The sequence below is a fragment of the Lissotriton helveticus genome, chromosome 1_1 (genome assembly GCF_964261635.1).
Source record: "Lissotriton helveticus chromosome 1_1, aLisHel1.1, whole genome shotgun sequence".
NCBI classification, from domain to species: domain Eukaryota; kingdom Metazoa; phylum Chordata; class Amphibia; order Caudata; family Salamandridae; genus Lissotriton; species Lissotriton helveticus.
This window is the reverse complement of record NC_136057.1, coordinates 61,497,698-61,515,392: the sequence shown is the minus strand read 5'-3', so window position 1 is coordinate 61,515,392 and position 17,695 is coordinate 61,497,698. Positions and strand designations below refer to the sequence as shown.

Below are 17,695 nucleotides of genomic sequence, written 5' to 3'. Positions count from 1 at the left end.
CCTACCTCTGACTCTGTGCAGAGACGTAGTCAGCTTCCCAGTACTGAAGAAAGAGGGATATTAGATTCCACTGCTCTTAGATGGATTTCGAAAGTTGGAAGATATAATGTACAAGATGTATTAGATACGTTTATGCAATGGAATGAACCGACACAACGATATGTGTTCGATGAAATGTGTTTCCTTCTACGTGAGGAATTGGAAGAGGATGACCCTGAATCAAATCTAGAAGAATTAATTAATGTTCAGAAAGAGTTTGCTGCAGGTATGATAGTTGGACAAAATATAAAAGAAGCGATGGAACTGATTTTAAGTTATAGGATTGACCCATCCCTTCGTTCTCCGAGGGAGTCAGAGAAACGTAGTACGAAACTAAATCGTCAATATCCAATGAGAGAGGTTACACCAATTTGGCGTGAAGCTGTGCAAGCTAATGTCAACCTTGGTATTGCAGCCGCTCCGGCCCAATTCCAGAGAGTATGGATACATATTCCATGGAAGCGAGCTGAAGTATTAGCAGTGAAACAGGCCTTACCAGATCCGCGTAAAAATCCTGCAGGGTATTACAAAGAGTTGGCTCAGACAGTTGACGCTTGTGTATTAAATCTAGCTGACATAGATCTGCTATTTGGTAATGTAGTACCGCAACCAATTTGGGCTAAAATTCGTAAAGAGAATCATCCAGTTGCCCTAGGTGGTGATTGGGCAGCTATAATTGCAGCGGATGGTCAACAAATAGGTGGTTCTAAACCTGAACCCTTAATTGCTAATTTGCCCGGTAGAATAATCGACTTAATGAAGACCCTAATGCCAGCATTACGCGTTAACTGGGACAAATTGTCCGCGTGCAAACAAAAGAAAGACGAAAGCGTCTCCGACTTTTTCACAAGATTCGAGGAGATTTTCTTGGATCACAGTGGTCAGGATATGAGCACAGAAGGAGGCCAGAGATTATTTGTTGATAAATTTGTGCACAATCTGTTGCCAGAACTTAGTGGTAAATTAAAGAATTCTGAAAGTGCGTGGGCTGTCTCTACGACTGCGCAAATACTTGCTACTGCCCAGTACTATGAAAATAGGGACAAAGAGGAGAAAGAAAAATCAGATAAAAAGACGAAAGAGTTAAAAACTAAAGTTCTTTTACAGCAAGCATATCCGCCTCGCACCAATCAGACCAATACACAGCAAGGGTCATATCAAAGAACGGAGTATAATTCTCAGAGGCCACAGTACCAATGGAATCAGTGTGCTTATTGCAAAATGGAAGGCCATTATAAGACTGAGTGTCCGGTACGGGCACAAAATAATGCTGCGGCAGCTCAAAGAGGTCGTGGTGGTTATATGCAGAACTCTAGAGGTCGAGGAAGAGGTGCTATGCCTCCACAGACAAGTGATCGCCCTTCTAATTATTTCGACCAACGAAATGGACAATCTGCCCAACAGAATAGGTCTCAACAGTATCATGTTGAAGATTACTATGAAGCTAGTGAGGAAGGTCAGCCAAGGGAGTACTAGGACAGCCATGGACAAAGAGAGGGAGTAGTATCAGTTCCAGTAGATCAGAGTGGGCCTTATGTCGCAGTAGCAACATCAGGTATAGTCGAACCGTTTCTGTTGGATACTGGTGCAGCAAAAAGTTCTATCATACATGCGAAACTCCCTGGCGCACCTTTGTCTGGCTCAACAAACGTTTCAGTAGGTTTTTCAGGCGCCCCTGTTCACAACCCTGTTTCTGATCCTTTGTCTATTTCTGTTGGACCCCGACAATTGAAAGCACCCCTGATTTTGACGACAGGTTGTAATGAAAATCTGCTTGGTTTAGACTTGTTAAAACGCCTATATGCGACATTGTACTGCTCTCCAGAAGGAGTACAGCTTACGTTGGGTAAAAGAATCATCTTTCCAATGTACTTGTCGATGGATGCACTCCCACCAGAGCTGCGTTCACTCCCTGATACTCTTTGGGCGACTGGTCCTAATGATGTAGGTCTTTTAGAAATTCCACCATATGTAGTAACTTTGAAAGCGAATGTAAAATTTCCACGAATTCCACAATACAGAATCTCTAGTGAAGGTGAGCGTGCGCTCCTACTGATAGTACAAGATCTGATCAAGAAAGACGTTATAGAAGAAACTAGAGGTAATGTCTGTAATAGTCCTGTACTGCCCATTCTGAAACGAACTGATCCAACAAAACCTCCAGTATATAGATTTGTAATTGATCTTAGAGAGGTTAATAAAATTGTGATTCCACAGTTTCCTGTGGTTCCAGACATTACTGCATTGTTAACGTTGATTCCTGCTACAGCAGCATGGTTTTCAGTTATCGACTTGAAAAATGCCTTTTTCAGCATTCCGATAGCCGAGGAAAGCAGAGATATCTTCGGTTTCTCTCTAGGAGGACGAAGCTTCAGGTTTAAACGCGCTCCACAAGGTTATTGTGAAAGCCCATCCATCTACAGTCAAGCATTAAAAAGCCAGTTAGACTCATTTGTACTTCCTCCTGGTTCTGCTTTAATACAATATGTCGATGATCTTCTAGTGGCTGCCGATGACAAGGAAACTTGCAAAACAGCTACAATTTCCTTATTGCATCACTTGTCAAATTTGAATCACAAGGTGTCACCTTCAAAAATGCAATACTGTTGCCAAGAAGTGACCTACCTAGGTCATCTCTTGTCAAAGGAGGGAAGGAAGTTGACCCCAGAGAGAATAAAAGCAATTACACAGATGAATGTTCCTAGTACGCAGAGAGAAGTACGTGCCTTTTTAGGTATTACCTCATATTGTAGGCAATGGATCCCAAATTTTTCTCTTTTGGCGAAACCGTTGGTAGCTTTGACTGGGAAAAATGTTCCGAGTCCAGTGCCATGGTCTGCCGAATGCCAGGAGAGTTTTTCTGAGTTACGAAATGCACTGTGTTCAGCTCCTGTATTGGGTACACCCGATTACAGTAAACCATTCACGCTCTATGTCCATGAGAGAGAAGGTTGCGCGTTGAGTGTTTTGACACAGAAATTTTGTGATAAACAACGCCCTTGTGCGTATTTTTCATCAACATTAGATCCGGTAGCTAGAGCGTTGCCTAGTTGCTTGAGAGCTACAGCCGCAGCTGCAGCCTCCATTCGGCAATCTGCTGGTTTAGTAATGAACAACATGCTAGTGGTTATGGTTCCTCATGCTGTGGATACACTCATGAATCGAACCAAGACGCAACACCTTACCAGTGCTAGATTATCAGGTTACGAACTGACATTGTTAGCGAGTCATATTCAGATCAAAAGATGCAATGTATTGAATCCAGCAACATTGTTGCCGACTAGCCAAGAGTCGAGTGATTCCGAACCACACGACTGTTGTTTTAGAACTGAGGAAGAAACAAAAGGACGAATTGATTTAAAAGACACTCCATTATCAGATCCAGATGGCACGTTGTATGTTGACGGGTCTTGCTTCAAATTGGAGAATGGTGATGTGACTGCTGCCTATGCAGTAACGACTTTGAGTACGATTGTGGAGACTGCGAGAGTGAGTCAGAATTCTGCCCAGGCTGCAGAATTGATCGCGCTGACAAGAGCGTGCGTTTTAGCTAAGGGAAAGAGAGTGAATGTGTTCACAGATAGTCAGTACGCGTTCGGCGTGGCCCATAGTTTTGGCCGTTTGTGGAAAGAGAGAGGTTTCATTACGTCCCATGGGACTAAGATTCAACATGGCCAGCTAGTTAATGACTTGTTGGAATCTCTAACCTTGCCGACTGAAGTTGCGATTGTGAAATGCAGTGCTCATAAAGCAATCACGGATGATGTTGGTCGTGGGAATGCTTTTGCTGATGAGACAGCAAAACAGACAGCTAGAAATATGATGAGTAGAATATATGTTGCAACGTCTGCAAGATGGATTTCTGAGTCTGGAATGTGTGAAGACACAGTGGAAAGCGTGAAAGAAATTCAGAAAGAGGCGACTGAGGAGGAAAAGCGTGCATGGAAAGAGAGCACGGGTAAATTGGACTCGAGTGGGTGTTGGATTGACTTGTCGGAACAACAGCGTTGGATGTTGCCTGATGCGTATGTGCTTGCAGTAGTAACGATGGCACATGGAACAGCGCACATCAGTTCAAAAGGGATTTGTAAGATGTTGGCTCCAGTTTGGAAGAATGATGGGATTAGTAAGTGTGCAGAGAGAGTGGTGAGAAATTGTATGGTATGCTTGATGCATAATCCTGGCAAGGGAATCCCCACACCTGCAGGTCACTTCGCTCCTCCTTCCTGCCCCTTTGAAGTGATCCAGCTAGACTTCATTCACATGGATCGTTGTAATAATCTGAAATACGTCCTGGTGGTAGTTTGTGCTTTCTCCAGATGGATCGAAGCATACCCGCTAAAGGACAATACTGCTTTGTCCACTGCCAAAATCCTCCTTAAAGAATACTTCCCCAGATTCGGAATGCCACGGATTGTATGGTCAGATAACGGAAGTGAGTTCGTAGGGAAAGTTATGCAGAGTGTGTGTGCCGGCCTAGGGATTAGACAGAAGTTTCATAGTGCGAATCACCCCCAGTCCGCGGGTTTAGTTGAGGGTTACAATGGCACCCTTAAACTGAAACTTGCTAAGATACAAGCATCCACAAATTTGTCCTGGCCAGATGCACTGCCTTTGGCTTTGTTATCAACAAGAGCAACTGTACATTCTAGAGTAGGGCTTAGTCCATATGAAATAATTTTTGGTCGTCCTGCAAATGTTTGGGGGGTACCTAGACCGAAAGAATTTAAGCAGCTGGAATACCCAATGTTAATTGATTATCTTTTCGACTTGACTGCTAAATTGAGCCTTATTCACCAACAGGTTTTCGATGCATTGCCAAAGCCACCGGAGAGTCCAGGTCATCAGCTGAAACCTGGGGATCAAGTAGTCATTAGAAATTTTGCAAGAACGAAAAATCTTCAGCCCAGATTCATCGGCCCTTTCCAAGTCTTATTGGCAACGAGAACTGCTATTCGTGTGGCCGGACGGAAGAACTGGATCCATACGACACATGTCAAACGTGTGCCTCTGCCACTTCCTTACGACAACTGGGTAAAGAAAGGAATCGGTGCCTCTGAAACAGAACAAGTCCCCAGGTTCATACCTTTCAGTGATGCAGAACTGATCACTGATACATCAAACTCTGACACTCCTCCTGAAACTGCTCTTTTGAACCCTGAACACTTGCCATCTGCACCAAAAGAACATTTGTCATCTGCAAACGTGAACATTGCAGCGTCGGCTGAAAATATATTATTTCAAGATCAGACAGCTCCTGCAAAACTGAGATACAACTTGCGACCTCGCAATATGGACAAATAAAGCAGGAAACTGCCTATTTTCAGATTTGAATTTTCTATACATTGCCTTCAGCCAGGAAGTTTACTATTATTTTTGTTGTTTTAAAATTTTGCCTTGCCGTCTGGGTAGCCGTAGGGTGGTGGCTGTGTGCCTAGTTGAATCTGCGGGGGTCAGACACAAGGTCGATCTTTCTGTTAGTTCTGGGAACTCCCAGGGCTGATAGAGGCATTTTCATCTACGTACACATCATCAGTGGTCACGAGCGGATTGTAGAAGATGGAGCTTCCTGAGCCGCAACGAAAGAATGTAATTTATGTGCGCAGAAATAGACTGTACAGAATACTTCACAGCAAATGCTTTCTAATGCAATGTGCAGTTACATTTTTAATTGTTTTAATAATGTTGGTGGGTGGAATCATCTTTGGTGTACATTTGATTTTTATGCCGGTAACTACAGTACCTCCCCTTGATCCTACTACTTCTACGGTTTCTTCTATGCATTCTTTTCACTCGTTTCCTGAACACGAACAAGCTCGACGCTCAGAATTTATTAACAATACATTTGTACAGCTCTTGCATCAACACCAACTGGTAGTTAATACTACAGACTGCTGGGTGTGTGGCTTGATACCTCACACTATGGATAAAGGCATTCCCTATCTAGTCTTGCCTTTTAGCTATAATGGATCATTTCAGGCCTTTCAGACCATTTTTTCCTATGCCCTTGAGACCTATCCTCCGCGTCCACCACGGTCCACTAAATACAACTCAGCCAACAAAGCTTTAGTCCAGGGAATTATTGACATGATTAAAGACGTCAATAATACTCCATCTTACCCTAGAGATGAATTACGGGTGTATTTGAGTTGGAACTCTACTGAGTATCGCCTTAGTTTGGGAGAAAGCAAGCGTAAAAGCTCCACTTCAGTCTGGGTCGTGCCTCACCGAGGTCAGGTCTGTTTGCAAGGAAATGGGAGAAATCTGAGAGCTCAGCTAGGGAGGAGTGAGTGCGTTGAGACTTACGTATTTCCGTCTAACTCCTCCCCTGCCTTCCTTACTGCTAGGGGTACTTACTTCATCTGTCAAGACAGAGCGTATACATGGCTGCCTGCTGACTTCTCAGGTTCATGTTATATTGCTCGATTGTTACCTCCGACATACACTGCTTCCTCTGATTATCACAAGACCAGAGTAGCAAGGGGTGTCTTCAACAAGGAAGATACCGCTGGTCAGGAAGCTGGAGACTTCTTCAAAGGTTTCCTTCCGTTTTGGGGGCCTATGGCCAATAGTAGAAATCTACGTCAACTAACACGGGTAGTTGAATCTACTATTACAGAAACTGCTGGTGCCCTTAGTAACTTAACAGCTGAGCTTCAGGCGGATCGTCTCATGACGTTGCAGAACCGTATGGTTCTAGACGTAATACTTGCAGATCGAGGTGGGGTATGCAGAATGATCCAATCGAGCTGCTGTGTTTTTATTCCCACTAATGCTCCAACCGTCTATGAAGCGATCTCTAAGCTACACAAGATTTCCGACTCTATACACGTAGACAAGGGAAACTGGTCCTTCATGGAGTGGTTTTGGACTCTGGTATCAGCGTGGGGATGGAAGGTTCTGATGGTCATTGGTGTCATCCTAGTATTTCTGTTCTCTTGCTGCCTTATTATCCAATGTGGTCCCGCTTTGTGTAGTCTCTGTGCTGCAACCTGTTTCAGAAGACCACCTGCATTAGGAGAAAAGGCACGAGACAGGATGATGATGCAACAACATGTCACTGACCTAATGAGCATAGAGTTAGATTCTGACATAGACTGAGTAATTGCCTATGTAAGGGCAAAAGGAGGGTCTGAGGTTCCGTGATGATTTTACCCGTGTTTGTAACATTGTCGCAAATGCATAATTTTGATATCAGTGAACCGCAAATGATCCATTTAGTATATCCTGGTGTTTTCGCTATGCTACGAACAAGAGCACTCCTGTTACAAACACATTTCTGTTCTACCCATGGAATCCATCTTAGAACAAGGAAGCCATTTTGTATTCCTTGCCCTCACATAGTCAATGGACACGCAATGACCTCTTTTTCATTTAAGGACACGTAGGCTTTAGCCGGCAATTCACCTTGCTAGTGACACGTGCACCTTAGGCCAGCAACGCTGTGGCAGCATGACTCGGCAAGAGCTGCCTCCCCAGCCTGAGGCCAGTCCTGCTATACTGGTTCTCGTGTTCGTTGGTCTGATCATGATTAGGCGGCCGAAGCTGGTAGCCGTGCCCATTTACGACCCACAAACATCTCTTATCCTACTTTTCTATCTTCTGCACCTGGCTCTGCTCCTTTCCTTCTGGGCCTTTATTAGGGGGAGGTAACGAAATTTACGATGAGGCGGTCCGGGTCTTGAATGAGAAGTTGACATGGGATTATGATGGAATAGTGGGAACCCCTCGTTCGTAATGTTTTGACATCAGATATTGATGACGATTCCTGTGCAACGCCAAATATTTATTGTTTAAGATACAAAGGTTTTGGAATGTGCTAACATGTAAAGAAATTTGCCTGAAGCCCAATATTCAGTATATAAGGAACAACCCTCTTTGTACAAATTGAACAGGCTCCTAGATACTGCCCATGTGTAGTTTCTGTGACTTCTGTGTCCCTGCAGTAATAAACCTTTGGTCTTTGACGCCACCATCGAGAAGCCCGTGTTTCTGTTTGTTTGTGCACCGAGACAGGTTGAACTCCGGGGTCTTCGGGTGTTTCCCTGACACCTCTGGACGGAACCAAAAAGTCCAGAACTCCAGGTCTGTGTTTGTGTGTGTGGGTCTGTGTGTGTGTGTGGGTCTGTGTGTGTGGGTCTGTGTGTGTGTGGCTCTGTGTGTGTGTGTGTGTGTGTGGGGGGGGGCTCTGTTGGTGTGTGTGTTGGGGTCTGTGTGTTTTTGTGTGGCATTTGCCAGAGATTAAACTATTGGCATTGTAAATGACAATGCCATTTATTTATCTGTTTTCAAAACCAACACATAAATACAAATGTTGTCATTTACAATGCCAATAGCTCAAACTTTTCAAAAGGCGAAACCATTGCATTGTAAATGCTTGTTTGATATGGTCATCAAATTTTAAGTTATCTCCAAACCAAACACTCAGGTTCTTAGCTGGGCCACCCATAGATTTGGGGCAGTGAATAATATCATGTGGCCATAGAAGATCTCTGAAGTTACCGGGGAAGGTTCCATTAAAGAGGACCTCAGATTTATCCTCGTTGCACTTTAGCTGTGCTAGTGCAAGCCAACGGAAAACAGAGGAGAGGCAGTGCTGAACAGCCGACGTATCCAAATTGTCACCTGGCCAGGTAAACAGAAGTTGGGTGTCGTTGGCGTAGGCCATCATTTTTGCCCCCAAATGTTCCCCCAAATAAATCAGAGCGGTCAGGTATACATTAAAAAGCAGGGGGCTGAGTGTAGACCCCTGCGGAACTACCGTGGAGAGTATCCTAGGCAAAGATGCATGCGGTGGCATCCAGACCTGCTGCGTCCTGTTGGTCAAAAAAGACGTCAGCCAATCTAGAGCCAGACCAGAGATGCCAATGGCAGACAGTCTGGAGAAGAGGAGCCCATGGGGCACCGTATCGAAGGTGGCATCACTTAGCAATAGGAAAAATCAAGTTGACTGCATATTGTTTTCTGTGTGTGCATTCTTTCACGTATACATACACAGAATTCTGTGCTACAGGTTATGAATTGATTGCTTTTCCTTCCTGTTATGCAGAATAACCTCCTTTATTTTGATACCAGATTTGCAAGCCTACATTTCCCTCATTATCTGAAACATTTTAGGTTAGATGGCCCCTTTCTCTCATTGCTCTATCTATATAGCTATGGACTTGTTTGTCCTTCAAGGATAGGGCTTTACGATACGTGATGGAGGGATGTGAGGTAATATTGTGTCCAATCACCTGATCAGCTTTTAATATTTTCCAATGTTTAGAATTTGTATTGCTGCTGTGTACCTCGTATTGTTTGTAGTGATGAACCTTACGGTAATATCAGGTCTCTCCTTTGGTGTCTCTGATTTGAAAGTAGTTTATTCATGTTCTGGGTTCTCGCTTGGCTGCTGGCCGCGTACTTTTTTCTTCCTTCTCATACACTTCTTGGCTATCACAGTTTCTACGGGTCAGTAGCATTTCACCATAGGGGATACTTTCTATCAGTTTCTGTGAATGCACGCTATTCACAACACCCTGCTTTTTCCTTTCTATGTAGGCTTGTGACCATGTGTGCTTCTCTAGCTCAGTATGGATAGCCAGGTCATTTATAGATTTATTTCTGATCTAGTGAGTGAATTTTCGGTTGAGATCAGTTGTTGTCTGTCTCTGTATCAATCTTTTAGACATTTCCCTACTTCCGTCCCACAGCAGGAAAAGGTAATCTATATCCCCGATCCAAATCAGCGCATGGTTTGTCATGTTTTCATTTTGTAATGTCCAGACCACCTGTTATGTGCCCTTGTTAGGCCCATGTAGCAAAGTAACTCATTTCATATCTTGTCCAATGTTTTACAGGATCATTTCTGCTGTGACCTTTTAGACATATTTGCATGCACGACAATGTTGGATTAGTTTCTCTGAAACTACTTTGTTTACACATCTAGCTTCGCACAACATTGTCACGATGCCTTGAACACCATGTACAAGGCCTCTTGACGCACTATGTACAAATGCCGTATCTTCATCCACAGGGTGACAGGGCTATCTACATATCTATAACATTGTCTAACCTGTCCGTACATCACAAGATGCTTTCTATTATAAATAATGAGCATCCCAATAGATTAGTGGAGGAGGCGCTATAGCTGACACCCAGGGTCCGTGCGGGCTGAGACTTCACTGTGCAGCGGTTTGGCATCTCCGTGAGGGGAAGTTCAGTTTGTAACCAATTCGTGGCCTGCATGTCATGTCCCTTAGTGGGGATTCTTGGATTCACACCCACACACACTCTAGGTACACGTAGAGTAGGGAGTGCATAGTAGGAGTATGCAGTAGCTAGGGCGACTGCCTCCAGAATCTGGGGATCACGGTTCGATTCACGGCACCAGCGGCAGATTAGCCCAGCACCATGTGATTCTGGGCAATAGCTTGCTTAATCTTCCCGACGGCCCCCAGCACCTAGAGACCCTTACGGGTGATTGTGCACTTTACAAATGTGGATTATATGATATTGCTGCCTTGCTTATATGCCTGCATATATACACTGTTTTAGCACCATGGTAGAACTATATCTACTATTTACGTGCTTGTAATCACTTTCAGCTGCTTCGGTCTACTGTTCATTGCAGCTTATGTATTCTATACAAGAATAATGTTGGTTCAATAAATATATTGAAAACGTCCCACTGTGTATTCTCTGTATATTTCTCTGAGAGCAAGTAACCTTGAGTGACTGAGAGAAAGGTTCTTTTCTGTTTCCACGATCCCTGAGGGGTCAGGGTTGTCACGTTCAGAGGTTGCCAGAAACCATTCGCTTCCTGGTAAGGTTAGGGAGTCTTATGTTGGCACTGTGAGCTAGCTTTTCTCTAGGCCAACTCATCCTGCGGAGGTGCCCGGAGCCAGTCTAGGCACTAATCCAAAGTTTATGTTGTCCAACAAACGTGCAGGTCCTACGGATTAGTGGGAACTACACGACACACCTGTTCCTTCCACCAGACCACAAATACATTTGCAGAGCTTGGAGAGCAGGTGCCCATTGCTGTCCCTGAGTTTTGTCTGTAATATCTATCTTTAAATATGACATTGGTACTTATTTTGTCATTACGGAATGTGTTAATGGCCTCCCTATGTCCATTACTCAAGTTGGATCTGATTCTTCCCTTCTTGCCTTGACTGGTGAACAATTTATTTGAACAAGTCTTTGGCGACCAAGTCACTAAAGACATCCAGATTATCATGAGGCAAGGAGGAGTTATATGTAGCTTCCTTTTTGAAGCGAGTTAGGCTTCCCTGACCTATCTGTGCCCCCTTTCCCAGCAATGCTTCCTGCTATTTCGTTGCACATATATTTCCATTATCCAGACCAGCCAATGTCATGAAGTATCAGCGTCTCTTGAACACAAGTCATGTTTTCTGTATTGGGCTTCCCTATTCTCATGTTCATTGGCTTGGGTCTAATTTTATGTTGATATCTTTGAAACGGAAATATGTCAATTCTACATGAACTGCAATCTAAGTCTCTCCTTGGGCAGAAATATAAGCCAAGGTTGTGGATATTTAGTTCATCCATTGTCCGTTAATGTTGTGATGATTTAATAATCATATCTCGCCTTGCTCTATCACCTTTCTCTTCCTATGGGGTGAGTTATCTTTTTGTCTTCCATTTGCTATTTCCTGTCTTTCTCTTCCTCTGTTTGTGCCTCTTGCTTTTGTTTTTCCTTTTTATGATATTCCATTGTTCGTCCTTGTCTCAGTAACCCGTACTCAGTGAAAAAAGTGGCAAGTAGGTTTTTTTCTAGGTAGTTGCTAGCAGAGTCGTCTGAGTCACCTTCTGAGCTTGATTCCTCTGTCAGAAGTTCATGTCGTCTTTGTGTCTATGGAATTTTGAATGCTCTCCTTACTTAGTCGTATCATCTTACAAAGTTTAAGACTCTTCCAGTACAGTAGTCTTGCTTTTCCTTTAAAGATTTCCTCTTTTGTAGCTATTACCTCTTTCTTATCACTTGTTCATCATTCTCATTGTCCTTAAGTTCAGCTCTTAGTTTCAAGTGCAACAAATGCGAGGTTGGAAAACTCCATCAGACTGCAGACTTAGAACTGTAACAAAAAAAACAAGTTAGCAGGCCTTTTCCATCTGAGAACTCATGATCTGGAACAACATCCTGCATCCATCAAGACCGCCCAACATTGCTCCCGTTTAGGAAAGAGTTGAGGACTCCCTTCTTTAAAAATAACCTATGCTCATCTTTGGCCCTAGCTTTAGGCTAGGTTTGCAGTATAGAAATAACATATAGATACATACATAAAGAAGCTGGCCTAGCCTACACTAACGTTTGAATACTTTTGAAAAAACTCTTGTGAAAATGTTCATGGGAGAGTTGAGAATGGTTATCCCACCAGAGCACCCCTGGCATCCAGTTAAGATTTTAACGTTGTCTTATCAAGAGTAACAAGTACACCTTTTAAGCCACTACATCACTGCAAGCCTTATCTACCTAGTAGCAGTCACTTCCTCAAACAGTTAGCAAACTACACGCCCCATAAGTAAATGAACAGTTCCTGCAAGTTTACAAAGACAAAGTTAAATATGCATCCAGTGTTAAACATGCACTCATGCTCTACATTATCAGAATTGAAAATGTATGAAAAATAAGACGTTTTTTTACCAGCACAATTTGGCAAATGATTTTCTACTCGTGTGGAGACTAGGGGTGGGCGGAATTTGTGTAGTTTTACAAATGTTACACAGAACTCAGCAAATAAAATCTCTGTGAGCACACAGAAATCTGCGAACACGCGGAGTTGCTTCTTCTGCCCGTTCACAATGCTTTTTTCCTGTTCGCGAACGCTGATTGCGTGCTTGGGAACACACATTTTGAAAGCGTGAACAAGCAAAAAATACCACGAAGCAGCGGATCGTGGAAGTTTTGGCAATTCCACGTTCTCCGCGTAACGCGAAATTACCCAAATTCCACAAATGCCGCAAGTGGAACTGAATATACCGCCCAAGCCTAGCGGAGACACCACATAGAAATACTACAGGCTGAGTCCACGTGTGATAAAGATGCAACCATGGCTTTTCTACCCAACATACCTCTAGTAGATAATTGTAAAGCAGAAACATGTGGTTCTGTGCATCCTTTCATAAAATATTTCTCTGGTGACATCAATGCAAGGAAGAAGCCCAGAAGTGTTTAATTGTTCTAAGCATATTAGTAACTCAATTAGCAATTCTTTCCTTTCAATCAATCAATCAAAAAGCGGTTTATAGAGCGCGCTACTCACCCGCGAGGGTCTAAAGGTGCTGGGGTGGCGGGGGGGGGGGGGTAGAGGGGGTGGGGAGGGAGCAGCGCTGAGTCAGTCGAAAAGCCAGGTCTTGAGGTCCTTCCTGAACGTGATGAGGGTTTGGGAGTGTCTGATGTTGACCGGGAGCTCGTTCCAGGATTTGGCTGCGATGTAGGACAAGGTTCTCCCATCGTTTCTGTTTCTTCGGATATGGGGGACCTCTGCCAGGGCGAGGTCAGTGGAGCAGAGGTTCTTCTTTGGTACGTGGAAACATACTCGGTCGTTGAGGTATGTGGGTCTGATGTTGTTGAGGGATTTGTAGGCATGGGTGAGGAGTTTGAAGGTGATCCTCATCTCGACGGGGAGCAAGTGGAGGCTTCGTAGGTTTTGGGTCATATGTTCGTGGTGTGGTGTCCCTAGAATGAGCCTGGCTGCGGCGTTCTGGACCTTACCGATTCGTTTAAGTTATGGCACAACCTGTGATGTGCCACAGCATGCTGCAAATGGAAAATGTTACTCTCTTGCAAATACTATCAGTTTGTCATGTTGCAGGCTCACATGCATCACCCACTTACTGTATGGTTGGAAAGTATATAGGTTGCTCAGATTAAGCAGTTTATTTTTTTATTTTACACATATAAGCAGTCGTACTCCGATGGAGAAAACAACACAATGATTTTAATTGGAGTCTGGGCGCTGATGCATTATGCCTTTCTGGTATGGGATTACGAGTCGTTCTCCAGATCAAAACTCAATCTTAAATTAATTATTTTTAGTAGTCAGAACCCAACCAATGAGAGATCACCACATGTGAACGGTAGAACTACAAGCAGCAAATTATTGTTTACAGGTAGTAACATTTTCCTTCCTTCCTAGATATTACTGTCCACCTTTCTCATATTATAACCGTGCATTTCTTTTAAGAAATATTTCCCATGTATAATTTTTAGTGTTGATTTCATTCTGCAGCACATCAGTCGCAGACAGAAAGTATGAATGGGAAAGAGAAACGTAAAGCTTCTGGAGGAAGGAAGAATTTTGCTTATAAAATGAATGAAAGAAAACACCAAGGAATACAGAGGAGGGAGAATTTTAACAATAAAACAATACTTACAAGGCAGAAAAGAATACGCACCGGCCTAAGAGCTTATGCCTGTGCTGAGTGTAAGAAGACATTTACTGGAAAGACGCATCTTTTACAGCACAAACAAACACACACAGATCGGTATCCCTACACTGAGCATGAAATGAGGTTTGCTGATAAGGCAACACATGAAAAAACTCACAAAGGAGAGCGGCCCTTTCACTGCAATATCTGTGAGAAAAGTTTTACTCAGAAGGGAAATCTTCTACAACATCAAAGCGTACACACAGGAGAGAAGCCTTATCACTGCAATGTGTGTTCCAAGCCCTTTTCTCAGAAGGCAAACCTTGTACGGCATCAAAGAACACACACCGAAGAGCAGCCTTATCACTGCATTGAGTGTTCCAAACACTTTTCTCAGAAGGCAAGTCTTGTACTGCATCAAAGAACACACACCGGAGAGAGGCCTTTTCACTGCACTATGTGTTCCAAGAGGTTTTCTAGGAAGGCAACCCTTGTACAGCATCAAAGCGTACACACAGGAGAGAGGCCGTATCACTGCACTGTGTGTTCCAAGGGCTTTACTCTTAAGGCAGACCTTGCACGCCATCAAAGCATACACACAGGAGAGAGGCCTTATCACTGCACTGTGTGTGAGAAGAGGTTTTCTCAGAAGGCGACCCTTGTACGGCATCAAAGCGTACACACAGGACAGAGGCCTTATCACTGCACTGTGTGTAGCAAGAGCTTTGATCTTAAGGCAAGCCTTGTACGCCATCAAAGAACACACAGGTGACGGCCATGACGCCGTACAGGATATGGAAACTGCTGTAAACAAAAGGTGGTGCTCAGCAGCCTCAAATAACACATACAAGATGGAAGCCTTCTCAAAGCACTGTACAAAAACCTTCATTTAAAAAAAGAAATGTGATCTTTTACATCATCTAAGAATCTACAGCTGAAGTTAAACCTCCTATGACATCTAACGACCCTTCCGGGCTGAGATCCTCCCTTTCCTCTGAATGTCAGAAGATCTTTGAATTAAAGGACAAACTCTAACTTTCGCAGCGTCTCCAAACAGAATGTAGCTTCTTCAACGTCACTTCACCAAGCAACAAACTTCACAGAGGCTGCTTCACTGCGAATTAAACCTGTCAGACTCCCATGAAATGTGTGCAGTGTTGAGGACATGTTACCAACTGTGGATCATAAACTATCCTGATAGACATAACTTCTAGGATTCAACAAAAAATTATTGAAAGACCTGAGCACATAGGAAAAAGAAACAAGGAGAAGAAATAGGAATCAATAACCACTTGAGGACAAAAAATATAAACTCCTTCCATCACTAAAGCAGGAACATCCTCTCCCTATCAGTATCTTCAGACCGGCTGTGTAAATATTCTGTACAACCCATCCATGCTGAGAGATCAAAAGAGGATTCATGGCTGTCTAGATTCTAACAACTTGCAAAGGTGGCACCAACCATATCCTTCTGCAGTTTCAACTGCCGAGACCATGACACAATTCACAATGTTTTGAGATGGTTTATTCTGGTGTGAATTTTCTTTTTTTATTATCATTTTGAGAGAAAAAAAGACCGCATGCATCTTACACAGTAAAGCCAATTCCATCTCCAGCAGACAGTAAAAAAAAAACACTGTTTGGGTAGGAGTATTTATGCAAGCCACCCAAGCTGGAAAGCAGCACCCCGTTAGATGGGAGAGCCAAAGCTGGCAATTTAAAACAGTAGGTTTAGCCATTTGGCACCTCGTGGGACAACCATGTTCCTCCTGGGCCATGCACCAATCCACTCCCTGGTGCCACTTTCGCAGGGTAGGGGGGTGGGCTGGGCCCAGGCCACTTATCTCATTTAGCCACTGCGACCGCTGTTCCCAGAAAATGTTTGTCCGCTCTAGAGCAGTCCAAACCTTCAAATATACCCAGGAGAAGACGTAAGGGATCGTGTGGAACCTGGCGACCCAAGGTCTGTGTGAGCTCAGATTCCACCTCGGACCAAAAGGGGTAAAGGCCTGGGCAAAGCCAGACCATATGGTAGAAGTCGGCCGGAGTTTGGTTGCTATTTTGGTGAGAATTAAATACCCAAAAACTAACGTTCACATACATTACAAAACAAAGGAAATTGACAGATAAAGACACTGTAAGGAGTATTTCATTGCATGCTGTGATGTTTTTTGTGAGTTCAGTTGTGTCCTGTTCTAGTGTGAGGAGAGATTGACAACTAGACAAAGGACACTGCCGCAGTGAGCTGTTTGCCAAGAATGTCTTATTTTACGCAATAAAACTTTGCTAATAAACCAATCTGCCTGCCTGTTTCATGTGGCGGTGAGACGGGAGATACTTCAAACTCATCAGTACGTTCAGAGTGTCTGTGTTCTATCTTGGTGTTTACTCTGTCCCGGAAGAGGGTGGGGAGAAACTTACGCCCCCTGCAGCCCTCCCACCACCAGCCCCTCAGATCTGAGGCATTCCAGTGTGTAGTTTGCTCCATCACTGTGTTTATTAGAGTAGTGCAAGCGTTACAAGTACAATTTACACTGTTGATGTTTCCAAAGACAACCTTTGAAGTTTAATAGTGTAATTGTTTTGGGAACACCTTTGTCTCTTGGACCTTTTCCTTCACTGATCGTATTGGTTGGCTTAAAATAGTCCGATTACTCTGGACACAGTGCCATCTGTGAGCACACAAGGTGTGCCTCCAAACTAATATATGGAAGCAACAGCACTAGTGTATGAAGTCTTGAATCATCCTGGTGAATGTTGAGTGTCCCCCACAAGATCCACCCATAGTCACCAGTGACCATGAATCAAGGGACAGACAGATGCCTGGTGCGAGGCTGCTCTGGGGTCACTCAGACGCCAGTGCCCATGTCGCCACCCCTATCCCCGACAATGTTTAATATCTACGTCTTTCCTTGGGCCAGACTTATCAGGAGGCATGGATTTGCCCTGGTCTCATATGCTGATGATTCTCAGCTTGTTATATTTATCTTCAATCAGCCTGAGGCCACAGCCGCCAGGTTTCATGCTTCTCTCACTGAGATCATGACCTGGATGAACCATAGCTTCTTGAAAATGAACACTGACAAAACGGAGGTGATCAAGTTTGGCCCTGGCCGGTGCCTGTGGAATGACTCCTAGTGGCCGGTTGAGGCCGGGGAATGCCCGTGTCCTGTCCCCAAGGTCAGGAACCTCGGAGTCATCTTCGATGACCAGTTTAATTTTTCTGCCCAGGTAAACAGTCTCCTCCTGCTTCTTTTGACTAAAACCCTTGAGAAAA

General features: G+C 43.8%; 1 protein-coding gene across 1 annotated transcript in view; it reads left to right on the top strand.

Annotated features, from left to right (window-relative positions):
• Positions 1–16,712, top strand: part of LOC144823904 (uncharacterized) — a 54,384-nt gene extending 37,672 nt beyond the window's left edge. Inside the window, exon 4 of the mRNA XM_078682847.1 lies at positions 14,280–16,712. Coding sequence (XP_078538973.1) covers positions 14,280–15,190 — 911 coding nt within the window. The 3' untranslated portion in view covers positions 15,191–16,712. The remainder of the gene's footprint in view (positions 1–14,279) is intronic.
• The last annotated feature ends 983 nt before the right edge of the window (positions 16,713–17,695 follow it).